Genomic DNA, 27,603 nt, shown 5'->3' on the forward strand with positions numbered 1-27,603 from the left:
AAAACACTTCTTGTAGAAGCTGTAATGTGACACAGTGGGTCCTACAATCCACACATCTTCACTTGCAAATGTTCATTGCAAAGGGTTTTTGGTCTGGTTCGAGATCTCTGGCTTCTGTGACACTGTCACTATTGGGTCCTTATTGGGATTCCTCCCTGCCATCCCATTGCAGCCTGTCTTGGAGATCCTGCAGCTTTGGATGAGCAAGAATGGCCCTTTCACCATCCCAACCATTAGCAGATGATAAAGATTTTGGGGTGGGCCAACTCAGAATCTAGGCCTGGGTGGTTGCTGAGCTCAACGGCTTCAGCTAGGCCACCCAGTGCCTCCATGGCAGGAGTCAGGGTCGACGCTGCTGCTCTCAAGCCTGGCTCAGCCCCCACCAACACCTCCAGAGCAGCTCCCTTGTGCTGCTCAGCCAACAGATGAGGCCCATGCTGCCAATTGCTGCAGTTTGCGAGAGACTGGCACAGCGCTCCACTCTCATACACTCCAGGCTGGATCACCTTCATCCTATCCTCCAGGGTCAGCACTACTGAGCTGCCCAGACAGGGGCAGTGCCTGCTCTCCAGAGTGCTGCAGCAGACCAGCTGTGCCCCTCTCATAGCCTGGGACCAGCTTTCCTGACTGCCTTAGGTGGTGGCTGATGGGGGTAGGGGACGGCTAGAGTTTTAAGAAAGATCTAGAAGCTGAATAATACAGGAAATTGATGTGTAGAGACAGAAGTAGTTACGGAGAACAAAGTGTGAGCAGCAACCAGTGTAGCTGTGATGGATGTAGAAAGTGCAGATACAAACACCAGGTGGGCTTTTCCACATTAAATCTAGAGAAAAGGAAGTAAGGTGTGGCCATCATTGCTTGAAAGAGACTGAAGCCGGTTGAGGATTCACCGTTCTCCGCACTGACGATGGGGGTACACCCTTGCTATCGTTGTGACTCTGAGACCATCTGGGCAGAAGGTGGCAAATCTTTATTTTGTATAAAGAGGTGGCATGGCGTAGCCTTGTGAAGAAGATATACAGCCTAGAAGAAAGGTGAGTGTGCAAAGGCTAAGAGAGCAAGACACAGAAGGACTGTCCATAGGATATGCATAGCTGTTGGGAGTAAAAGCCTTGAGGCCCAGTTTACTGTCCATAAAACCCCGTATGCACAGTAATGGTTTATAAACACACACATATCTCATGGAATTAAATATGAAATTGAAGTTCCTACAGGGAAAGAGTGGCAAGAGAGGGACTCAAGAGGGCTGAAACTTCCAACCTCTCTGAACTTGCTGATTCCCCAAGTATTTCCCCGGTACACTGGGAAATAGTGGGACTTACCACTTTGTTGCATTTTAGATGTAGTTCAGGATTTTTGAAACTTTATATAATTTAGCATCAAGCAAGATATGTAGCCAAAGTCATTAAATTCTTTCAAAAAAGCGTGTTAAACAGCATAATAGACAAAGCTTGAGTATACCACGAGGCAGAGGGATGGCGTAGAGACTGACATATTGGTGCTAGCAGCCTTGCAGTCATGAGTAAGGGAGGCTTTTGCATTCCAAAGTGATGGTTTCTGAAATTTGTGCTTTGTGCAGACTCACTCAGTATCTACCTCAGGACACAGAGAGTGTGCTCTGTAGCATATAATCCCATGTGTTCTTAAGAAAAACGGTTTAACAGATTATCACTTCCTGGTTGATACTTTAGTAGGTGAGCCTAGAATTAGCTACAAGGAAAAAGCTTGATTTGGGTGCCAAGCTGGCTCCAGATGCTCCAGAGATGAGCATGTGACCCATCTCTAACACATCCTAACCCTCCCTGCAGGTGGCCATGGAGGTGAGGGTGCAGGACAACCCATCCTAAACTTGTAGCATCGTCTTGATCTGAGGCTGAAGCCAGCACTACCGAGCTGTGCTGATCGGCAGTCTCACAGTGGTCCACAATTCCCTGCCTGCTGTCTGTAGATTTTATAGCAGAAAGAAAGACACTCCCCTATCTTTAGAGTTAGACAAGGCTAACACTTGAAGCACACCTCTCTCTGTTCCTATTCAAATGCTACTGACATACAGGGTGAGCGCTTCCCACTAAGAAAACTAGTGCAGATAGAAGCTGGGGAGTTCTAACCCGAGGGGGATTTATCAATAATCTAAACTCAAATGGAACATCTATGCCTTCTCCAGATTCAAGAAAAAGATCAAATATATCAATTTCCTCTTTTAGGTTTCTCTCTTTGTATCCCAGGCTCTCCTTGAAATCACTATTCTCCCCAGACTCACCAGTGCTAGGATTTCAAGAGCGTGCCACCATTCCCAACAGGGAATATCCATTTCTCAAAGGTATTGGTTCATTAAAATGATTTTTTTTTCATTTGAAAATGTATTTTTCTGAGTAAGAGCATCTGAGTTATTAGCATAACTGAAGACAAATTTACTTGTTCTCTCTTGTCCAGGAACTCGACATATCTTTTCGTATATGGACAATTTAGTCTAAGCCAGGGGCCAGAAATAACAAAAATATTTAGGGATTCTGGTTGGTTCATGCTCTTATTTCTGGTTTTATTTCTTCTCCCTTTGCATGGGAACTTAATAATCAGACTGCATTAAGAATATGCATGACCGTGTGATGAAGACCCCAGCCCAGACATGGGTATGGGGGACACACAGCTCACGGTGGGACAACTGGACCACCATCTCTCATCCCATGCCTCAACTGAGGACAGCCTGATTAACCTCTAGAAGAGGCTCTTGAAAGCAGCCTATCACAGGAGCTGGCCTGGCCTTTCTTCCTTTCTCTTAAGTTCTCACCTATAAACTTGCAATAAACCATTTTTAAGCCTCATTTCCCTGTGGCATGTCACTCATTTTTTAAGTTTAGGAGAAAAAGGACCTGGAAGCTGATGGTCTAGAGTTTCTTTGATGGCCATTTTTAATTTTTGAGATTATAAAATAATCACATCAATTTTTTCTTTTTCTCCCTCCAAACCCTGCCATATACCCCCTCCTTGCTCTTTTTTCAAGTGCATGGCCTTCCTTTGCTGTTGTATGCATGCAGAGACAGACATACCCAGACATACATACATACACACACACACACACACACACACACACACACACACACACACACACATACACACTACTAGATATAACCCACTCAATCTATAAAATGTTTCTCGTTGTTCAGGACTCCAGCCCCCTGGGTTATTGTTCATCTGAAGCAGGAAAACCTCCGACAACCTCAAAGATCTCCTGTTTTCCCTTTATAACACTATTCATTTAATGAAAGGAGAAATCTTACTTCAGTTTGACTGACATGTTTTTTGAAATCTAAGATTTCTAGACATATTATTGAACAAACAAATGTCTGCCATACTGAGGTTAATTTCTGTGGGTCAACATGAGTTTTGTGGAAGTCCTTAAAATGAAGATAGTATATTAGTCAGTGTCCTTATTGCTGTGACCTGATAGTACATTTAAGAGAAGGAAGCTTCTTGGCTTACAGTTTCAGAGTATCGTCCATCCTGGTGGAGAAAGTCTAGCAGAGCTCATGTCTGTGGGAGGTTCTGGTTGAGACCCCTTACATTTTGGCAGATCAGAAAGCAGAAAGCTCACGTAAACATCATCTGGACCATAAATGATCACCTCTGAACATTCAGACCGAGAGACTCACTTTCTTTAGCGAGGCTCCACCTCCTAAAGGTTTAACATCACTCCTCCTGAAGAGATGTTAAACCTGGGGCCACATGTTCAGATGCTCTAGTGTAGGCAGATATGTGACACTCAACTTGCAACACAATTATCTGTGCCTTCTGATGTCAAGGAGCATCAGACCCTGACCATAGGTGCTCAGACAGTATGGACATTGCATCTGATGGCTTCTCATTAACAAAATTCCCGTATGTATAACATAATGTTCTCTGCTTGCCATTGCTCAGTCTCAGCCACAGCTTTTTGGGGATCTTCCCATGTCTCTCTTTAAAGTCCTCCTTGTTGCTCGCATCCTTTGAGGGGTGCTGAGGAAACTGAGAACCTATACTTTTAGAGGGGGTAAGCCACTTGACACAAGACTCTCTCTCCTGAGTATGAGAACAGAACATTCTGAATTGCTGTGTCTGAACAATCAATTATGGCTGCTGTAGGGAGCCACCTTTGAATTGCTTGTTAGGAAAAGAGCTCATGCTTCCTGCTTCAGATCAACCTTACAAAGACAGCACGTCTTCAGTTTTAGTCCTCTGCTGCAGCAGAGCGACAGTTTCAACATCTGGCGCTGTCCAGCTCAACCCCTGCAGGAAGACTAGACTACAAAGCCACAGTACCCTCTCCTCTCAGTTACACAGACCATTCTGCTCGATTCACAGCTGCCCAGGAGCAGCGTCCTTCTCTTGTGCTATGTGGAGGAGGCTCTGAAGGAAAGAACGGATAGGTGAACACCTTCCTCTCCTGGCTGCTAGGACAACTCACTCTTCTGGCTTTCCACTAGTTATCTTAGTCCCAGTTCTTTTGGGTAAATCCTTCAGCTATTTATGGTTTCTAAATGTGGGAAGGAGGCACAGGTTTGTTCTATAGACCTGCACTTATTTATTGAAATTTGCTCTTTACTTTATGTACCTCTATGTGTATGCTGACAGTTCTCAGGTTACCTTCACTCCCTAGTGTCTGACCTCACACACCAGCCACTTACCTCTTCCCTTAGAGATTCTAATGGAAGACAGAGTACAGTCTTCCCTTAAGAACTCTTCCAATATTTTCCTGTCAATAACAGTCTCACCATTCATCCCATGTTCAAGTAAACAATGCTTTTCTCCACTCCTCACTCCTCACTCCTGCACCGGCTAGCTCTCACCCAGCCTCCCAGCAAATTTCCTCAGTGTTCTGTTATGCTTAAAAGAGAGATCGAATCTAGCCACTGTTCACTGCTTTTGTTACTACAATTCTCGAACTGTTCCATTCATCACCTTCTCCTCCTACCTGTGTAAGAAGTAAATCCTTACAGCTCATTGTCAGTATGAGGTTCCTTTAAAACTCCCCAAGAAATCATAGATAAGCAGAAGGCGCTTGATTCTTGCCTTCCCTAGCTAGTCTCTGGAGTCTGCTTGCCAGAGTACTTTTCAGTTCTTTTTTGGGGTGAAATACGTAATTGAGCCAACATATCAGGACATGTGGGAGGATCTTGAGCCCTCAGGGGAACACGGGTTTAGCGTGGGGAACTATGATAGGTGAGTGTGTGGGGGCTTCTTCCCGGAGAAACTCAGCCAGTGAGAAATTCAGGAGGCAGAGAATTGTAATTGGGAGCATAAAAGACAGTGTTCTGCATGAAGTTTCATTTTCCTCAAGTTGACACCTGACTTTGAAAGGTCAGAAAATAATTAATTGCTTTGCTTCTGCTGCTCTGCGTCTCCAGCACTCCTATTTTGCAGTGAAGACCACTGATTCTCAAACCTGCTGGTAGGATACTTCCAGTTCCTTTCCTGCTGCACTCTTCTTACGGTGTAGCGTCTGCAGCGCTAACCCTGTTTCTCCTCAAGACTGATGGACTAACCTGACATTCTTCTTGTAACCAGCTCATCATGTTGTGGAAGGGTGCTTCTGCTTGCTCATCCAGGCTCTAGGAGGGAGGCACACAAGTTTGGAATAAAACGATAGCAGAGACTAAGAGAAGCCGGGGACTTTAAGACGCATTTTGGAAGTACAATCGATAGTAATTTTGCTTTGCATGCCCACATACAGAGACTTGTTGAATTTACCTTTAAAAGACCAAACCTCAGTCCAGTGAAAGCCCGTGCTTCCCCAAAATTCCCAATACAATTTTGGGTTGATTTTGCAATTTAAAAGTAGACCCATCGCCACTGAAGTTGGCCCAGTGCCAGTTTGGGCAGGCACACTGAATTTCAGTTTCGTTTCCCAGGTGGGAAGCTGCAAGCTGTAGGAAGGTTTCGCTCTCCTTTTACTGAAAGCTTCCTTACCGAGACAGAAGGTGCCCTCAGAGGCTAGTTGTGCAGACTGTTCGTATAGGTATGTACCGTAGCTTTTCACTTACCTTATTTGTTTAAAAACAGGAGTATTTAAAAATTTGAAAGCAAGTATTTAAATACACAGATTGGTAATGATTTCCCTGTTACCTGTTTACTTCCTGTTCGTTAGTTTCCTGTGTTCCTTGAGAAGGGAGAGTAATTGAGAACTTGCCATCCATCTGCGCGGGCGTTGGTGTTTAATGAGGACTGTCTTGGCTCTCCCACTAGACTACGAAGTATGACCATGAGAACTCGTTTGACGTGGTTGCAAGAAAAGTGCCTGCGAAAATATTTCGGAGAAAAGCGGTTTTCTCTTCTTTATAAGGCGAGTGTGCAGGAGTTCTCGCAGCAGGATTTGTTGGAGAAATGCCAGGACCAAGGTCCTACCATGATAGTGCTTTACCATGAAAACTGTGTTGTTGGCGTGTACCTGCAAGAGGGCTTCCAGGAAAAACGTGTTTCTATCACTCTTTTTGCACTTCAAAAGACTGGATTTTCAGAATGTGCTCTACAACCATATTTGCCAGCTTCATTGTTCTATGCTAAAAATCTTCTTGGTGATATGAATGGTTTCTTTATACTATTAGATCAAAAAAAGGTGAATATTAGTTCCAGGATTTGTAAAATCCTCGGACTGCCTCCTCAGCTTTCTACCATGTCTATTTACGACTGTGAAGCCTTTCGATGCGAAGGTATGTTTGCTCAGACGAGCCAAAGAAAGTTCCCCTTTGAATGTTTGGTGGGTTCTAGATGACATACCCCTGTGGAAAAAAGACACCTTTGAACCCAGGCTCTTAAATCTGTAGAGATGACCCACACTGACACCTGACCAAAAATTGCTAAAAATCTAGACATGAAATGAGACTGTAAGATCAACTCTCATCAGATTTTTAATTACACTGCAAAGTGTTGTAGCTATAAGGATTATGTTACTCATGAACATTACACTGGGACTTAATTGTCTTGGGTAATGAAATCTGCAGCCCTCACTCCCCTTGCCTGTAGTCATTAGTTTGTTTTTGTGAGTTTCTCATGTTAGAGTCCTAATAATACGCTGACTTGGATTTCCTTGATTGAGCCATGAGGTTATTAGTTCATTTCAGTTTAAAAGAATCCAGCTGCTACATTAATTTGTCCTTGTTTAATGTTTTACAATTTATATTCATAGTTTTATTGATTGCCCCTTTTGTCTTTCGGATTTTTTGTTTGTTTGGCTGGTTTTGGTTTTTGGTTTTTGGCTTTTGGTTTTGGTTTCTTTCAAGACATTGTTTCTCTATGTACCAGCCCTGGTTGTCCTGGGACTCACTCTGTAGACCAGGCTGACCTTGAACTCACAGAGATCTACCTGCCTCTGCCTCTGTAGTGCTGAGATTAGAGGTGTGCTCCACCACTGCCCTACTTCTTTTATGTTCTTAAGAGTTCCTGCATTATTTTTTGTTGTTGTTTCTGCTTTCAGACATTCCTTATTTCCTGTCATGAATGACCACTATTATCTTAAAGTTGCTGTAAGGTGTGCACATAGTTAATTTACATGTAACTACAGCTTTAAGTTTTCTCTCAGACACTGACACTATTTCAGAGAATGCCTTATACAAATCTCAAAAGTTTGCTTTTATTTTGTATATAGTCTTTATTCTTTCAATTTTGGTCATTGAATGAAACCTTTACAACTTCAGGTTTTGGTAATTTAATGGCATTTGCTTGGAGGTTCTTTATATGGCCCATAGCGAGAGTTATTGGAGATTAGTAAATTGATTGATTCGTTTTAGCATTGCAAAACCAATGGTTTCAGCTTTAAATCCATCCAAAATAAGTCTTTTTTAAAAACTCTGAACCTAAGACTGACTGGTTTGCTCCCTCTGTACACTGCAGCACCATGGCTATCTTTGGAGTGGCTAGGCATTACCTTTGTCTTCTCTTTAGAGCCAGGAATGCATCAGTTGGATGGACAAAAATGTGTGCTTTTAAAAAAATGTATTTATATACATCTCTGCACATTGTATCTTTCAGACCTATTAACATATTTAGAGGAAATATCAATTAATATTAGTCTTTTTTTTTTGGTTTGTCTATACTTCCATGTTCTCCTCTAATTCAGCAGATACTCCCAGTTCCAATTCCCATTAGAGCAAAGTCCATACTACCACTGATCAGGAGGGAGAACTTGCCTGCAGACGTCCTCCTGAGCTCTTGTGCCTCTGAATGAGGCTCAGCCAGCATTTCCCCCCCTTGCTTTCTTCCTATGAAAAGACTACTTACATATTTGTCTCCAGTGAATTTTCTCATATTCATTTGACCAGCCAATCTTTTAAGAATTTATAATCTATATTATTTGTTGTTTTCCTTAGAGTTGTTGGATGAGAGGAAGATAAAAGGCATTACTCTGTAAGTCAATGTTTTTTAAAACATTTTATTACTCTGTTACCTTTTATTATGATAATTTATGTCAACAAAATTGATTACAAATTATTAGCCACCATGTGGTTGCTGGGAGTTGAACTCAGGACCTTTGGATGTACAGCCAGTGCTCTTAACCTCTGAGCCATCTCTCCAGCCAGATTACAAATTATTAAGGCTAATCTATAGACCATCAATGAACAACCAAAACCTGTGTCTATACTTGTTAAATAAATTGATTCTAATAATGTTAAAAGAACAGTGAGTGGAAGGGGGCTTTTTCTAATTCTATATACTTGAGGAAAATAATTTTGCCCATGTGTCTGTGATTTTTAGAATTCTTATACGAAAATTTTTACTTTAGAATGTGCTGGGAATTATTATCAAACTGAAACTATCTATAAATGAGTTTTGAGAACATGTTAGAATTGATCTACTTCTATAAACTTCAAATACGTATTATATAACCACTTTTAAAGTTCATCATTATTAATCTTCACATTTGAAGTGGCTGATATTTATTACTAAATTTGTAAGTAAGTGAACAAAAGTCAATAGTTTTGTGACTGATCAGTGTTAGTTGCAAGCAGTGTTGTTGTTTTAATTTCTTTTACCATATGACTTAAAGTAGGGGCATGTATTAGTAATGTTTCAGTTGTTATGACAAAATATCACAACCAAATACCAAAACAACATAAGGATAAAAGGGTTTATTTCAGCTTACGATTCCAGAGGGACAGAGATCATCATGGTAGGAAAGGTGTGGCAACAGTGATGGAAATCCCTCCCTCTTTTCCCCCTGTGCCCTTCCCCTAGTTCACTGATAGGGGAGGTCCTCCTCCCCTTCTGTTTGACCCTAGCCTGTGAAGTCTCATCAGGGATGGCTGCATCATCATCCTCTGTGGCCTGGAAAGCCTGTACCCCTGAGGGAAAGGTGACCAAAGACCTGGTCACTGAGTTCATGTCAGAGACAGCCCTGGCCCAGTTACTAGGGAACCCACTTGGAAACTGAACATGCTGGAGAGGTTGTGGAGAAAGGGGAACCCTCCTCCACTGCTGGTGGGAATGTAACCTTGTACAACCACTTTGGAAATCATCTGGCACTTTATCAGAAAATTAGGAATAGTGCTACCTCAAGATCCAGCTTTACCACTCCTGGGCATATATCTGAAAGCTGCTAAACCATACAAGGAAGGATGTTTGCTCAACTGTGTTCATAGCAGCATTATGTATAATAGCTAGATCTGGGAAAAACCTAGATGTCCCTCAACTGAAGAATGGATGCAGAAATTGAGGTACATTTACACAATGGAATACTACTCATCAATTAAAAACAAGGAAATCATGAAAGTTTCAGGCAAATGGTGGGAACTAGAAAAGATCATCGTGAATGAGGTAACCCAGAAGCAGAGAGAGATATATGGTATATATTCATTTTAAGTGGAAATTAGCCATTTAAGTTCTTAAAATTTGTTATGTTTTAATAGGTTACAGAGTAATTTATTGGATGCCCTTAGAACCTATAAGCCATATAGAGACCTGGTTCATCAAACAAGAATTCTGCTTCTGGGTCCTATTGGAGCTGGAAAGTCTAACTTTATCAATTCAGTCAAGTCTGTTTTCAAGGGCAGGATCACACACCAGGCCTTGGTGGGCTGTGATATAAATGGAATATCTGACAAGGTATGTCTATTTTAGGCTAGCCAGGGTTCTTTGGTTCAAATTAACTGTATTGGAAAAGAATGTTGCCAATCAAATTCATGTAGACTTTATTTAAATTTATAGCAAAAAGAAATGTTCTTTTCAAGTTGTTGTCCTTTTCAGTATAGGACATATTCCATCATGTCCAGGAATGATAGTGGCTCCCTGCCATTTCTGCTGTGTGACTCGCTGGGGCTGAGTGAGAACGCTGGCTTGCATATGGATGATTTATGCTGCATCTTAAATGGCCACATTCCTGACAGATACCCGGTAAGATTATGGCTGATTGATTTTAAAAAAATGTTTGTTTGTTTGTTTTTTTACTACAATTTATCCACTTTTTATCCCAGCTGTAGCCCCTCCCTAGTCCTCTCCTAATCCTATCCTCTTTCTTCTACTCCCATGCCCCTCCCCTAGTCCACTGATAGGAGAGGTCCTCCTCCCTTTCCATTGATTTTTAAAATGTTTGCTTTTGCCCACCATCCACCTCATACTCTGAGCTAACATTGCTGCTTCAGTACTTTAAACTGTACTTGTTCAATTTCCTTTGTTCTTTTTGTTGGAGGCCAGCTTTGACAATCAGGGTAAACCAAGGCAGGGTGTAGAGTAGGCCACTTATCACTCAGCAGACTTTTCTCTGAGGGAACAAAGCTTCATTCACTGGGGCTGACAAAGTACTCCCTGTGGCTGGTGAGAAACTCTTTGGGGGTCAGAAAAAAGGAAAAAGAACCACACACACACGCACACACACACACGCGCGCACACACACACACGCGCACACACACACACACACACGCACACACGCACACACACACGCACACAAGCACACACACACACTTGGTGGATGAAGCAAGCTTCAACAAGCCCTAGCAACTTTAATATTTCTCCTATAGCTTATATATCCCAGTAAAATCCTTCAAGAAGTATAAAAACTATGATGTGATTACATTTATTTTTATCTTAGTGAATAATTTATGGAAAAAAAACACCCAGTATATTTCCCCAACACCTTTACATGAAAAAACATTTTATGTATTACAGGTGAAGAAAACTAATTATTCCCAAGAGCCTACATACATTTGTAACCAAGTAACTTACTATAGACTAACAAAGTGTAGGCAAGCAAGGCAATTTTCTCAGCCAGTTTCTCTTCACTGGCAGGCTGCAGTTTGTAGTTACAAAGAAAGAATCAATTATTTTATTATTTATCGTCAAAAGTGATCTTATAAACAATCTTAAAACAATCATAAACCAAACGTTTATGTAAAAAACAATCAACCATTTCTTCCTTAAGACATCTACTCACAAACAACTTTTATTAATCATATCAGGAAGCTGAGGGTAAGAATGGGTACAAGGAATTAATCATCAGCTTTAGCAAGGGAGTAACATCAGCCAGTGTTAGTCAGACTGCTATTAGTTTTAAAAATCCCTTGCTCAAATATTAAGAGTGTGCCTTTCTAAACTTCAAATTGTTTCCTAAGAGCTACTAAAAAAAATCTTAACTTTACTAACAATCTACTTCTCCAAATTCTTCCTAAGGGTGTTTACTATTGCTAACACTCTACATCTCTAAATTATTTCCAAGGGTAGTGATTGAATCAGTTATCTGCTCCAGCATCAATGCTTGAAAAAGATCAAGCACTATTAGTGTAACACCAATGATACCGTCAAGTTTGCGGCTGGAAGCCTCCATAGAGTTTTCACACAACTCATGGATTGGGGAGGATGTGAAAACTGCAAGAGCAACAGGCAGAGCAATGCTCCGTAACAGCATCAAGTCTCAGAAGCCACTGTGGTTGTGCTGACTGGTGGGCTGCAGCGACTTCTAAAGCCATTTGTTGTTCTTCTGTCATGGACCTTGACACTTTTTGATAGAAATTTCACAAAAAATTTTAAAAATCTAGACGATTCTTGTGCTGCACCTATCATAACAGCCATCAATTGGTCTGTACTATTTTCTGTGAAAGAGACTTCCATCTGCATGAATTATATACAGGAATTCACTTTTGCTCACAGCAAATGTGAGAGCTTCGTGGGGTTATTAATTTCAAACTTTCTCTCTTTTGAGCACCAAGGCATTGACGCTGCCCTAATCAGGGTTACTATTGCTATAACAAAACACCATGACCAAAGAGCAAGTTGGGAAGGAAAGAGTTTATTTAGCTTTTGCTTCCACATTATCATCAAAAGAATTCAGGATAAAACTTAAACAGGGCAGGAACCTGGAGGCAGGAGCTGATGTAGATGCCATGAAGGGTGCTGCTTACTGGCTTGCTCCTCATGGCTGACTCATCCTGCTTTCTTATAGAACCCAGGACCACCATACCAAGGATGGTACCACCCACAGTGGGCTGGGCCCATTAATCAAATGGTGGGAACTAGAAAAGATCATCTTGAGTGAGTAACCCAGAAGCAGAAAGACACACATGGTATATATTCACTCAAAGTGGTTATTAGACATATTATAACATAGAAAAAAACATGCTAAAATCTATACTCCTAAAGAAGCTAAACAAGAAGGAAGACCCTAGGGAAGATGCTCAGTCTTTATTCAGAAGGGCAAATGGGATAGACATCAGAAGTGGGAGAAGTCAGGGAACAGGACAGGGGCCTACCACAGACAGCTTCTGAAAGATTCCACTGATGGAGGTATCAAAGCAGCTGTTGAGACTCATAGCCAAACTTTGGGCAGAATGCATGGAACTTTTTGAAAAAGGGGGAGATAGAAAGACCTGGAGGGGACAGGAGGTCCAAAAGGAAACCAACAGAGCCAAAAACCTGGGTTCTGGGGATCCTGCAGAGACTGATACCCCAACCAAGCACCTAAAACCCCTGCTCAGATATAGCCCATAGACAGTCTCCCAGCGGGTTCCAAAGTAAGGGGAACAGGGGCTTTCTCTGACATGAACTCATTGGCAAGCTCTCTGATCACCTCCTCCTGAGCAGGGAGGGTGGGGCGGGCAGCCTTGCCAGGCCACAGAGGAGGACAATGCTGACAGTCCTGATGAGACCTGATAAGTTAGGGTCAGATAGAAGGGGAAGAGGACTTTCCATATCAGTGGACTAGGGGAGGGGTATAGGGGGAGAAGAGAGAGGAAGGGTAGGATTGGGAGGAGATGAGGGAGGGGGCCATAGCCAGGATAAAAAGTGAATAAATTATAAGTAATAATAATAATTAATAAAAAATGAAAAATTCCATACAAGCTTCCCTAAATTTTGATCTTATGGAGACATTTTCTCAACTGACTCTAGCTTGTGTTAAGGTAAAATCAACCAGTATAGGCAATAGAGATTGAATGTTTGTTTCCCCCAAGATTTCACATGTGGAAGCTGCAGACATCAGTTTAATGACATTAATAGGTGGGGACTCTCAGAAGTATGTTAAGTTTTGAGGATGGCACCCTTAGGATAGAATTAGCGCTTTTCTTGGAAACCACAGACAAACCTTTTTTTTTTTTTTTTTTTTTTTCCATGTGAGGGTACAGACTGAAGATGGATAGACAAACTTTTTCTGGAACCTTGATTTTAGATTCTATGTTCACCCAAAATGTGAGAAATTGTTTTTTGTTTTTATGCCCCCAAAACATTAGAAAATTTATAGAACCTCAACTAAGTAGATGTGTGTCCATCCTTATGCATTTTAGCCCATGCTGACGACAGGAAGATAAGATGAAGAGGAAGTCAAAGATCTGTTTTTGTCTCTAGTTTGCTTCACATTCCTAGTCATCTCTTCATTTAGATGTCAAATTAATCATTAATCTTGAAGCATGAGTAGTCAATCATGATTGTATCTTTCACTGATATCTTTATATCCTTTTGTGCAGGGTGATCAAAATATACAGGAGTCTTATTTTTCATTCGTTAAGGTTTTCTTCTATTGGCATTTTTATTTATTATTTATTTATTCTTTATGATATCTTTATGATTCTTATTTATTTATTTATTTATTCTTTATGATATAATCATTAGATATTGTTTAACATTTTTGTTACGGCATAAATGAATTATTTCTTACTCTATATCAAACTCTCTTGTTTTTCTTGACATTTATTTACACTTGTGGAAGCAAGCTTTCTTGTGATTTATTTATTTTATCAATACTTCATGTCATAATTTAATTTGTATGTTCACATATCCTTGCATTATTCAGAAATACTGTTTCAACTTTTTGATCATGGAACTTTCTTTGATTGCATAACATAGAGACAACATGCAGACATACATGCCTGAAGACAGTTTTTTTTTTATTATAGAATACTTACAACTTATAAAGTAGAAAAATAAATTAATGGATTCCCAGGTACTCAGCTTCAAAATTTTGAATCAAGTATACTCTTATTTAATCTAAGTATTTCACATCTTCTCTTCTCCTGTACCATTTTGAAGCAAAGCAGAGAAACCATAACAGTTTAGGTATAGTTGGATATTATTTGTACACAAACAAATAAATAATATTATACATAGCTTTCTTTGAACATATACATAATAACCATATCACAGCTCTTTTACCTTATTAAATATTATTTAATATTCAAATTTTTATCTCCTTTACTACATCATAATTTCTAGCACTTAATTTTTGAAAAAATAAATCTATTTAAACTCTTGTAGCCTATACACTCTGCTTTTCCTTGCAATTTGCTCTTTGAAAATTAATCAAACAAACAAATAAATAAAGCCTCTGTGTGTGTGTGTGTGAGTCTGTAAGCATGCCATGGTGTGAGTGGACAGGTCAGAGACAAGTTGGGGGATTGGTTGTTTCCTCCTTCCATGTGGGTTCTAGGGCGCAAACTCAGGTCATCAGACTTGATGGTAAACATTTCTTCCTGCTGAGCCATCGCACTGGCTCTGCAGCTTGTCTTTTTAAGAAGTTGGCATGGTTGTTTTGTAGATTCTTTATAACACAGACTCTATTTGCATTCTTAAGTATCACTTTATATGGTTCTCCACTTTCCACAGAATAAAAAAATAGTTAATGGAGTTCAGAGGAGTATTCTGAAGTGGGTTCTATTTTGTGGGTGATGTGTTCATCCACCTGGAGCTGTATAATATCAGTTTTTATTGATTTTTCCAATATTGTATCAACAGTGTTCAATGTGTGCATCATTTATTTATTAGAGTGAATGTGGTGATGCTCTCTTTCCATCGTTATTCATCATGTCACATACGGAAAGAAAGTCTCCCATACCCACACAATTACAGAATAATTGTAAAAACCAGGATATAAAAACAGGCTTGATTTTTTTTTTCTGCTTTGTGAACTTTTGAAAATAATAAATTGTTTTCTGAATATTTACATTAGTGACCAGTTTCTAATTGTGAACCCAACATAAACGGACTGTATTTGATACATATTGATATATTGTAATTTTTTCATTTTCTAATGCTGGGACCAATAAGGTACCTCTACAAGCTGAATGCCAGGTCCTTTGACAGAGACACAAGTCTTTTCTATGTTTCTTGTTTTGTGGTGTAACTGGAGACCCCAGCCACATCTTGTGAATTTCCAGTCCTGTATTGTGAATTAGTTGTTTCTTCACAAAGCCATGGTTTGCAGCATTGGAAAAGTTGTTGCTACTTTGTTGGTCATTTTTCCTTGTCTTTTTCAGGAAAACACAGACTTTTCTGATAAAATATCTTCTAAATTCAAAGACACATATTCAAATTCAGGACTGGAAACATTTTATTTAGTCTTTTCTAATTATGTTTTATTGACTTTATTGTAATTTGAGAATTCTTGTTTTCAAACAGTAGAGTTGATAAAATACTGCATCAGCTAACTTCTCCAGCTCACACATTAGTCTCAGAACAGATTCTATGTAACTTAACTAATCATAGTTAATATTTTTAGTAAAATAACAATCAAAACTGGAGACAATGTAACAATTCTAGAAGAGCTTTGTACCATGTTGAGAATGCACCATGTATCTTTATAGGGTGTACTAATTACACTGTGGTTACAGTCAGAAATAATTTAAATATCAAGTTATTGCAACTAAATACAATGTTTAATTTGATTTATGAATTTGTTTTAGCAGTTGCTTTTTCTTTATTTTTATATTTCTTTATTTTAAATATATAACTTATATGTTTAAAGTTATATATTTAAAGTTAAGTATATATACTTATTAGTTATATATGTAAAGTTAAATTTGTAGAATAAAGAATATTCTTAATCAGTTAAAGAAACAATGTTCTTTCTCTGCTTATTCAAACAAATCCCTTTATTCTTCCTATAAGAAACATAACAAATTTATAACTTTCTTTCCTTTTGTAATATGAAATAAAATGCATACATACTTGCATTTCCTCTTCTTTTAAAGAAATGGTAGTGTCTTATGGCTGACTGGTATACCATGCTTTTGTTGTGTGAATAGGCCTACAGTCAAAACACTGTGTGGATAATGTTTGTGTAGAGGAATTTTAATTCAGAACATGGTTGCACTGGCAAGAGATCACATCTAAAGACCCAGGAGATAGAGACAAGGAGATCTCTGAGTTTAAGCGCAGCCTGGTATAGAACAACTTTCAAGTAAAGAAAAGCTTAGGTCCAGGCATGGTGGTATACTCCTTTATTTGCAGCACTCAGGAGACAGAGAGATGCAGATCTCTGTGTTCTAGTCAGTGTTGTTTAGGCAGTTCAGATGAGAGTGAGTTAAGAGACATTGCAGTGGAGTTAGTCTGTGGCACTTCAGTCCCTGGTATTCAGAGACAGTTTTTACCGGAAGAGTTTTACATAGAGATGCTGAAGAGATAACAAACTAAACACAGGTGGAGAGAGAATGAGCTAGAAAATGAGAAGGGGTTAGAAGATTAGAACAGATTGCTAGAGTTAGTTTGAGTCCAAGCAATGCAACTCAATAAGAAACTGGGAGAAGCCACATTGAATCAGGCAGCTTTGAGAGGAATGTTAGCCAGAACAGCTGAATTGAATCAGCCAGCCCAGAGCTGAGTAAGAACTAGAAAGCTCATTCAGCAGGAAATCTCAGAGGCTGAAAACATTCTAGGCCTAGGTTAGATTGTACAGAGGCTAGAAGCCTCCAGAACTAGGCCTAGGTTAGCAGACGGAGGTAGTAAGCCTCCAAGATGACAATTACTTCAGGTAAATAAAAGTTACTTTAACAGTTTTCATCTTTATGCTATTAGTTCAAGAATCATGGCACCATCCCCATCATGAAGCATTCTCCCTCTTCACTCACTGCATGTTGACTCCAACTTTCTTTCTGAATGTATGACCTCTGTCTTCACACACATGGTTTCTTTTATCTAGAGCACTTCCTGCCATAACCTTATTCACTTTCTGAAGAACTCTCTTTCATTATAGGCCACAGATTATGTTGTATCCCTTTATCAGAGAAGCATTACCAGGCTGTGTCAAAGAACTACTACTCGTGCAATTACTGCCTTTTCCATCTTATGGTCAGACTTTAATATCAGATATCATTGAATTTTGTTCACATGCATAATTTATGAATAAACACACTCTGTGATGATTCCAACTTTCTTTCTAAATGCTCTGAATTCTGTCTTCTTAACTACTTCACAGTTTAATTCCGTTAAACCAATTACTCCAAACCATCCAAACTACATTCATGACCCACTGCTGAAGGACAAAATTCATTGTGTGGTGTTTGTGTTTGATGCCAATTCTGTTGAAAAGCTCTCTCGTGGACTGGTGGCAAAAATCAAACAGGTTCGGAAGGATTTGATAAAACGTGGTGAGTGTTATCTCCTTTTGCTACTGAAGGTAACTTTACACAAGAATCCTGGGGTGTGAGAGGAAGCACTACAGTGCTTGCAAATGTGAGGCCTTCTGCCTCATCAGCATGGTAGTTTTTTTGGCTTTATTTTTTCTCTTGGACCTTAAGGGATTAGAAAATAGAAAGAGATATTTGAGATATTCTATACAAAAAAAAAAGAAGAAAAGAAAAAAGAAAGAAAGAAAAGATTTATAAGATGCCTTAGTAGACAAAAGCAACAGAAAGGCAGAAGGCAAACACAAGCTGGTGCCCATCTCTGGCTTTTCTTGGTTTTATCCGTTGGAAAGAGTCCATCACAGATTTGGCTAAGAAGCAAGGAATGATTTATTTACCTGACCGCTGAAATGGAAAGGTTTAAAAACTTGTGAAGGGACATTTTTGTCAATACTGTAAGTAGCTTGTTCATGCGGTCACAGTGGTTTCTCTCTCTTGGAGTGTCTTCCCTCATATTCTGTAGCATTTTCTATAGTCTCCATTAAGAACACATTTAGGGTTGAAGAGAACTGGCAATAATATGGGGTAAATTTTAGTTATTTCTTCCGAGAAATGGTCTCTTGCAAAGTTTCATTTTTTAGCTTGGAATGCAGGAGACATTTCATGCAGGAGAAACTCCAGTGTGTGTTGTATGTGAATGAGGTGGACGGGACTCTGGAGGTGGAGAACTCGCTAAAGCCAAAGCTGCCCTATTGCTTGCTTGCAGCAAAATTGATAATTTACTAACTTAGAAATGCTGATGAAAAATTTAAAAACCTCAACTGTTGTAACAGGTCACAGTAGGAAAATCACTGGAAGGACTCAGCAGGAAAAGTGCTTGCCTTTTAAGCAAAGCATGAGGACCAGAGAACTTTCAGATCCCCATCATAAATGCAGAATGGGCATGGTGGGCTGCCTATAATCCCAGGACTCAGGAACAGAGACCGGGAATTGACAGAGAAAGCTGGCTAGTTACACTAGCTGAACTGGGGAGCTCTGGTTTCAAGAGATGACCCTCCATGGGTATATAGAGTTCAGAGTGAACGGAGAAGGTTGTCAGAGCTCCACCTGCATACATGAGCTAGCCCAACCCCCAGCCCCTCCCACAACCACAGCTTCATCGATTTATAGTCAGTATGGGAATGTCTTAAAGTTTTTTCTTTTTGATGTTAGTATTTATTTATTGAGACATAATTCACATAAGTCAAGTATAAAGAAGTGCTGTTGATTTCTGTCAGGATAAAATCCTATGTCTTTCTTTGATGCAGGCATACTCCATTTGGCTTTGCTTACACATGTGGATAGACTGGATCTGATTACAAAAGGAGACCTGATAGACTTATACAAATGTATCCCTGTGACGCACAAGGTAATAAGAGTTTTCTGAGGAATGTCATTGATACGCATAATATTCAACCTCATATAAAATAAGACAACAAATAACTACTAAACTAAAGAAGAATTAAAATAATTGCCAAAATAGGATACACTTCCTAGGCTTAACATATTGAATGTCCATACAATTTATCTATGTGTTAAACTTTGTTTAATTACACTTGCTGCAATTCAATTTAACAAATATTTATTGACTTATTTATGATCAAACCAATACTATAGCCTTTAATCTGATCACAGCTAATAAAGACAATTATTGTACTAAAAAGCTTATAATTTTATAGACAGAGGTGAGGGTATAGAAAGAGGAAAAAGAAAAATAGGCAGAGGAACATGACATGATTACATATGATAAAAATCATGTAAGGAAATGGTGAAGATCAGAGAAATATGACATGATTACATATGATAAATATCATGTAAGAAAATGGTGAAGATAATGTGTCTTGATGGTTTGAAGGAAAAGAATGTCACAGGGGATGACTTCGCTGCAAAAGTGACACTGAGAGACACTGTCCAAGCATTTTAGTAAAAGAAAAGACAAAAAGAGGAAACAATTTTGGCAAGGGAAGTATGAATTTAAGTCTTACAGTATGAAAATGTAGTATGTCTGAGACACATGGAGTTCTCAATGTAATGGACAACTAAATATTTGAAATAGACAGAAATGCAGAGGCTGGAGGTGACGATGCTTCATTTTATGATCTTACATCATAGAGAACCATAGACATTAGAAAGTTGCCATATAGTCAACATTAAGATTTCTGTACATCAACATAACTGCAGAATAGATTGGAGTCAAAAAGATGCAGAGGCATGTCAAGATAGGCCATACTTATCCACCATTATATATGTGATGGATTTCTCTTTTCTTTTTAATTTAATTTAATTTATATGTTTATTTATTACAATTTATTCACTTTGTGTCCCTCTGCAGCCTCCTTCCCTCATCTCCTTCAAGTCCCACCCACTATCCCTCTTCTCCTCCTATGTTCTTGCCCTAGTCCTCTGGTAGGGGAGGACCTCCTCCCCTTCTATCTGGTCGACCCTAGCATATCAGGTCTCATCAAGGCTGGTTGCATCTTCCTCTGTAGCCTGGCAAGGCTGCACTCCCCAAGGGGAGGTGATCAAAGAGCTGGCCACTGAGTTCATGTCAGAGACATCACCTGTACCCCTTACTAGGGTACTCACTTGGAAACTGAGTAGTCTACGAGCTTCCTTTGAACAGGGTGTCTAGGTCCTCTCCAGGCATGGTCCTTAGTTGGAATATTGATCTCTGCAGGGCCCCTGGGCCCAGGTGGTTTGGCTCTGTTGTTCTACTTGTGGAGTTCCTGTCCCCCTCGCCCCCCAGGTTTTTCTAGCTCCCTCTTCTTTCATAAGGATTCCGGTACTCTGCCCAAAGTTTGGTTATGAATCTCAGTATCTCCTTCGATACCCTGGTGGGTAGAGTCTTTCAGAGGTCCTCTGATAGACCACACTAGCAAGGCTACGACATAGGTGCAATTAACACTGTGTGACAGAGGAGGAGACAAAATGAACTAGAAGCTAGTCTTTGCCAACATTTATTTAATAGTGATAAGAAATGACAACGCTGAATTGACAGCTTAGTTGATCTATGTTCAGGATAAACTAGGGTAAAAAAGAATTAAATATTAAGTTTATCTAATAAAACCGGTTTATCCTGGACATGCCTTGCGAAAGGAAACTGGAATTTGTAGACATTAGCCCATGTGTGTTAAAATGGCTTCAGTTTTGTAGGAATCCCTGTAGAACAGGAGTTGCTATACATTTTCTTTGTTTTGAATTGCTGTCTTCCTGACATCCAGGCTTTGGTACTCTACACAGGAGCAGAAACTGCTTAGGACCATCTGGCCTCATGTGTCCTGCTCATGTCAAAATTTATGCCCACGTCTACAGCAATCTTCATGATTGGTCCTCATGTTACTGACCTTACTCTGCCACTTTCATTTCTCTCCTGGCGATGCTTCCTTATTCATGGTCCGAGGAACCTGCCCTCTTCCCTTTTATCTCCCTCTATCCTTCTGTCTCTTCCTCCCTTCTCCTCCTCTTCATCTCCAGTTTTGCTTCACTTCCCTCCCCATTCCATCTCTTTTTTAAGAGTTCTCACTTTTTCCGTACAATATATTTTGATCATATTTTCCCTTCCTCCAGTTCATCCTATTTACTCCCTAACTTCCTATCTACCCAACTTTCTATTCTCTCCCTGCCAAAAAAAAAAAACCTAGACAACACAACACAACAAAAACAAAGAATCACAAAAGCAAAATCAAACATACCAAATACTGATGATGATACATTAAAAAAACTCTACAAAAAAAAAAAACAACAAATCAAACAAGCAAAAGACCAATAAGACAAAAAAAAAATAAGTCAACACAAAATAAAAGAAAACACAAACAAACAGAAAACAATGAAGTTCATTTTGTGTTGGCCAACTGTTCCTGGGCATGGGGTCTAGCCTGGAATGAAGGTGATAAACCCAGTGACACTTCACTGGAGAAAACTAAGTTTACTTTTGCCAGAGGTTATCAATTCCAGATAGCTCCTTAGTTATGGATGGCACTTTAAGTTCACTTCCACCTTTCAGTGCTAGTATTCTCTCTTGCTTGAACCTGTGTAGGCCTTATGCATTCTGCCACATTCTCTGTGCGTTAATATGTGTGTCATGTCCTGTTGTGTCTGGAAGACACTGTAATTATTGCAGTCATCTATCACTTCTGTTTGTTACAACATTTCTGCCTCCTCTTCTGTATAAAATCCTGAGCCTTGAGAGGAGGAGTCCAATGAAGACATCACGTTTAAGGCTGCGTGCTCCAAAGTCTCTAATCCTCTGTACACTGTAGTTTGATTCTCTGTGTTAGTTCTTATCTACTGTAAAAAGAAGCTTCTCTGATGTGGGTTGAGTAAGGCAGAATGTCATTACAAGTCATTGTATTGCTTTATTCCTTTAGCACAATGATAGTATGAGGTTTAACCTAGACCCACAACCAATCTCGTTTCAGGTTCTTAGTCACTTCAGTAGTGCCAAGGATAATTTCCTTCTCATGGAGTGTCCTAAACATCCAACTCGAAAGTTGTTGGTTATTCCCATAACATTTGTGCCACTATTTTACCAGTATATTTTACGGAAAGATCACTACGGAAGATGTACGGAAAGCTTACAGGCATGGTAGCTGGAAGCCATCTTTCTCCTCCTGTAGCATACAGAGTACCTTCTCTCACCTTGAGGCTTTTAGTCAGGCTTTTAGCTCAGCTTCTCTGTGTTGTATGATATAAGTAGTTGTCTTAAGCAATGAGGCTTTACCATTAAATTGTGGAGAGAAACTAATAGCTTGGCAATAGCTATTAGATATTAATAGCTATTAATATTAGATAAAATTAGATATAAATAGCTATTGGGGGGAGGATGTCCATGTGGTCCCATTGACCAATGATTCAAAAAAGATTTAAACCATTTTTGGCCTGGGAGGTTTAATTTGGCATAATATTCCTTTCATATTATGTATACAGTTTAGGAATTTTATACTTACTAATCTTATACTTTAGTGGGTATAAGATTTGTAATCTTTCCGTATTATTTTTTTTAAATTTGCCTTTAGTGTTAATTGTCCTTCCTCATATTTCCTACTTTACCCCTTTCTCTAGTTTCCCTTCCTATTTATTCTTCCTATTCTAATTACCACCTTTATCCCTCTAAAACTACTTCCAGAAACTGGAAAGAGCCTATGTATCCATCAAATGATAAATGAGTAATGAAAATGTAGTATGTTTATGGGGTGGAATATTATTCAGCTGTTAAGAAAATGAAATTATGAAATCCAGAGCTAAGTAGGTAGCTCTACAAAAAAAAAAAAAAAAAAAACAAAAAACTAGATTTACCTCTAAACTAGATTTACCATTCTTTGGGTGATTCCTCCCTCTACCCTTTAGTCCCTTACTAGGCACCCAAACTCTGTGATTATTCAGATTGTAGCACACATATAAAAACCTTAAATGTAACTTACATACACAAGAAAAAACATACAATATTTGTATTTTGGGGTCTGGATTATTACACTCAGGATGAGGTTTTTTTTTTTTTTGTAGAGCTACCTACTTAGCTCTGGATTTCATAATTTCATTTTCTTAACAGCTGAATAATATTCCACCCCATAAACATACTACATTTTCATTACTCATTTATCATTTGATGGATACATAGGCTCTTTCCAGTTTCTGGCTATTAGAGTAGCAATGAGCATGGATGAGAAACCATCTCTGTAGTAGAATGTAGAGTCCTTTGGCTAAATGTCTGAAAGTGTAGCTGAATTTTGAGGTAGATCCATCACCACCTATTTGCATAGGAACCACCGCACTGATTTCCATAGTGCTTGTACCACTTTGTTCTCCCACCACCAAGGAATAAGTATTCCCTTTCCCCCAAATCCTCAGGAGTGTGAGCTGTCAATTGTTTTGTTTATCTTGGCAATCATGACTAGGGTAAGATGAAGCTTCAAAGTGTTTTTGATTTGCATTGACTTAATGGCTGAAGATGTTGAGCATTTCTTGAAATTTCTCCAGTCATTTGTGCTTCATCGACTGAGATCTCTGATTAGTACCCCATTTAAAAAAATGTTTTTGCTGTTCTTCATGCATTTTAGATACTAAACCTCTATCAGATGTATAATTGTAAAATTTTCCTGTTCTGTAGACACTGCTGTTTTGCCCACATGATGGTGTCCTTTGTCATAAAGAAATTTTTCAATTTTATGAGGTTCCATTCATTAGTTGTTGGTCTTAGAGCCTAATAATGGTCTTAGTGGTAATATAATGGTGTTCTGCTTAGAAAGTCTCCTGTGCTAATGAGTTTATGGTTATGCCATACATTTTCTTCCTCCTCCTCCTCCTTCTCCTCCTCCTCTTCTTCTTCTTCTTTTGCAGTAAGATATACTTTTATTTTATTAACTTTTGTTAACTTTTTTTTACAAAAGTTGTTTTTTTTTAACTTTTATTAATTACACTTTATTCACTTTGTATCCCCCATTCACTTTGTTGCCCTCCCCTCCTAATCCCACCTTACCTTCCCCTTCTTCACGAATGCCCCTCCCCAAGTCCACTGATAGGGGAGGTTCCCCTCTCCTGCCTTCTGATCTTAGTCTATCAGATCTCATCAGGAGTGGCTGTATTGTCATCTTCTGTGGCCTGGTAAGGCTTCCCATCAGGGCAACTGTTGGGCAGAGTGCATGGAATCTTATGAAAGAAGTGGGAAATAGTAAGATCTGGAGAGGACAGGAACTCCACAAAGAGAGCAACAGAACCAGAAAATTTAAACACAAGGGTCTTTCCAGAGACTCATACTCCAACCAAGTACCATGCATGGAGATAACCTAGAACCCCTGCAGAGATGTAGCCCATGACAGTTCAGTGTCCAAGTGGGTTCCATAGTAATGGGAAGAGGGATTGCCTCTGACATAAACTGATTGGCCTGCTCTTTGATCCGTACTTTCTCTTCTATGAGATTCAGTGTATTTGGTCTTAAATTGATGTACAAAACTCAATTTAAAGTTGTTTTGTGCAGAGTGGTAAATATGGATCTATTTTTTATTCTTCTACACACAGCCACAGTTTGACCAGCACCATTGGTTGAAGATGCTGTTGAAGAAGCATATTTCTGTCTTTTTTAACCAACAATTAGGTGTCCATAGGTGTCTAGGTTTATGTTTGGGTCTTCCATTTGTTTCCACGATCAATGTGTCTGTTCTTTCTTTCTTTCTTTCTTTCTTTCTTTCTTTCTTTCTTTCTTTCTTTCTTTCCTTTTCTTTCTTTTTTTCTCAAGGAAGCTTTTCTTTGTGTAGCCTTGGCTGTCTGAACTTACTTTGTAGACCAGGCTGGCCTTGAATTTACAGAGATTTACCTGCCTCAGTCTCCCTGAGTGCTGGGATTATAGGAATGTGCCACCGTGCTCAGCTTCAATATGTCTGTTTTTGTGCCAATACCATATGGATTTTTATTGCTGTAGCTTGGTAACACAACTTCAGATCAGAGATGGTGCTACCCCTTACCAGTCCTTCAGTCATCTCATTATTCAAGATTGTTTCTGTGAACTTGTTTTGCTTTTCTTTTTTGTATGTGTGTTTTCATATGAAGTTAGAGATGTTTTTTAATTTTTGTAAATAATTATGTTGGGATTTTGATGGAGATTGCATTGAATCTGTAGATAGATTTTGGTAGGCTGGCCATATTTACACTATTAATCTTACGGATCCATGAACATACCATTTGTTTTTAATTCAAGTTGGATATATTAATGCATTTTAAATGAAAATCAGTGACATTGGAACTTGGTGTGAAGTTCTACAAGAAAGTACTGCAGAGGAGCAGAGGATATAATTTCTGTTTTTCAAAAATATAGAGAAATGATCACCAAACTCTTTTATTACTTCTCTTATAATTTATATTGATATTAGATTTTTACTCTTTTTTTTTTTTACTCTGAGAAACATACTCTGAGAGGTTGGGTGTATGTTTCTCTGTGTGAGCGTACATGTGTGCTCATGCTTATGTGTGTAAAATTGCTTATGTGTATGGATTTCCTAATTCAATGTTAGGTCTTTTCTCCATTTCATTTTCTGAGACAAAGTCTCTCACTGAAGTTGGAGCTCACTTATTTGGCTGAAATGGTAGAGCAGCGAGCCTCTGGGATCCTCCTGGCTCTTCTCTAGTATTGACATCTGTTTTGATATGTGTCGTCATGGACCAAACTCTTGTCCTCACTTTCACACAGCTCTGGGTTTTAAATTTTGTATTTCAGCTAAAAGCAGTCCATAGAGACTTTGGTTTTGCCTTTTCTGATATCTTGATGGTTAGTAATTATGTCGCGGAATGGGAGCTGGACCCTGTGAAGGACATTCTGATCCTCTCTGCGCTGAAAGAGATCCTGCACACTGCAAATGAGTTCTTAGAGGATTTGCCTTCGAACACACAAGTAGACTAGGGATCTCCGAGCTTGAAGGTATCGTCAGTTGGCTAATTCTTGTGTGGGTCTGATGTTTTCCTGGGAGGTCTGCTTCTTTGGGCTGTCTGCATGTGAGTAGCCCTGACCTTTAACCTACTGGCTGAAAATATTCTCTGCACATTTTTTCCCTTCCTTCCTTCTTCCTCCAATCTGTCTTGGAGAATCTTCATAACTTCACTGTTGTTTTAAAAAGAAAATTATGAAATGATCTATATCTCCCACTGCCTGAAAAGTCTGTTTTCACCCTTGCCCTCTTCTTTCCCACTGGGCTGCCTTGCTTGGGATCTGGAACTGGATTGAATCAACACTGTCTCTCATCAGCTGTGATCTTACAGGATCTGTCCCTTAGGACCAAATGCATCTGATATAATACATACATAAGTATGAAAGATAAATATAATTATCTAAAGATCTAGTAACCAAAAAAACATTAGAAAAAATGTTTTTTGAGGCTAGCCTAATTTGCCTAATAGATTATCTTTGGTTGCATCCATTTTCCTGGGAATAACTTAACTTTTTCTTTTGTAGCTGAAAGGCATTTGTGTGTGTGTGTGTGTGTGTAATCAGCTCATTTTCTGTATTCATTCCTCTACTGTTGAACATCTAATTAGCATCCATCTTTAGCTATTGTAAATAGTGGCGTACTGTTCAAGTCTGAAAGTATTTTTGTGACATTTGACATTTTTTGCTTGACTTTTTGTCCCCCTCCATCTCATTTACTTCTGCTTCATTTACTGTAGTTCCCCCTGGGTAAATATTTATTATTTGTGGTTATACAGTCAATTTTATTATCAAACTGTGCCTGGCATATATTGTACTGCTGCTATTGTAGATTAAATAGAAGTTTAGATTTATTTAAATTTTATCTCAACACATAAAAGCACTATATTCTGTTCATTTACTGTTAATTTTGAAAGAACTGGAAAACTCTCATCCTGCTAGCTGTCTCCCATGGGGTCTCCAGTTCTCTTTCTTATGGTGTGCAGAGTCCTAGCCAGGGTGAGCTTAGTTCTCTAGCATCCTTCTAGTTGCTACTTTCTAGAAACCCACTAAGAACATTTTGTTTCTCTTTTCTTAGGTATCAGAAGGGAAATGTTCCCTTGTTGTAAAAAGAAAAATAAGAAAATTTATCATATAGTAATAATTAGCCCATCAACAGAAGAGTGAGAAAACGGGAGGAAGAAGGAGCTGAGTCTGGAAGGCATTTTAAGTGTGCCAGGGAGAAGCACATGTACAAAATTACAGTGGGTTTGATAAAAAAATAAGGTAAAAGTAATCACTATGAAAATAACTCCTGTTGGATTTATGTTCTGCATCTATGAAAAATAAAAATGATTTATTGTTAAAACAAGTCTAAGTCTAACTAAA

At 39.1% G+C, this 27,603-nt stretch overlaps 1 protein-coding gene across 2 annotated transcripts; it reads left to right on the forward strand.

Moving 5' to 3' along the window:
* The first annotated feature begins 5,898 nt into the window (after positions 1-5,898).
* Ifi44 (interferon induced protein 44) lies at positions 5,899-27,603 on the forward strand. 2 transcript variants are annotated; one of them, XM_055614371.1, is made up of 9 exons: positions 5,899-5,992; positions 6,122-6,683; positions 8,340-8,376; positions 9,876-10,071; positions 10,213-10,359; positions 17,639-17,810; positions 19,094-19,194; positions 26,032-26,232; positions 27,314-27,603. In XM_055614371.1, exons 2-8 carry the CDS (start codon positions 6,230-6,232, stop codon positions 26,212-26,214), a joined length of 1,290 nt encoding a protein of 429 aa, XP_055470346.1. In that variant the 5' UTR covers positions 5,899-5,992; positions 6,122-6,229; the 3' UTR covers positions 26,215-26,232; positions 27,314-27,603. The 2 variants fall into 2 exon arrangements, with proteins under 2 accessions (XP_055470346.1, XP_055470347.1); XM_055614372.1 differs by having other exon boundaries at positions 6,220-6,683.

Source organism: Psammomys obesus, unplaced genomic scaffold (genome assembly GCF_907164565.1).
Source record: "Psammomys obesus unplaced genomic scaffold, mPsaObe1.curated_primary_1811, whole genome shotgun sequence".
Lineage (NCBI taxonomy): Eukaryota > Metazoa > Chordata > Mammalia > Rodentia > Muridae > Psammomys > Psammomys obesus.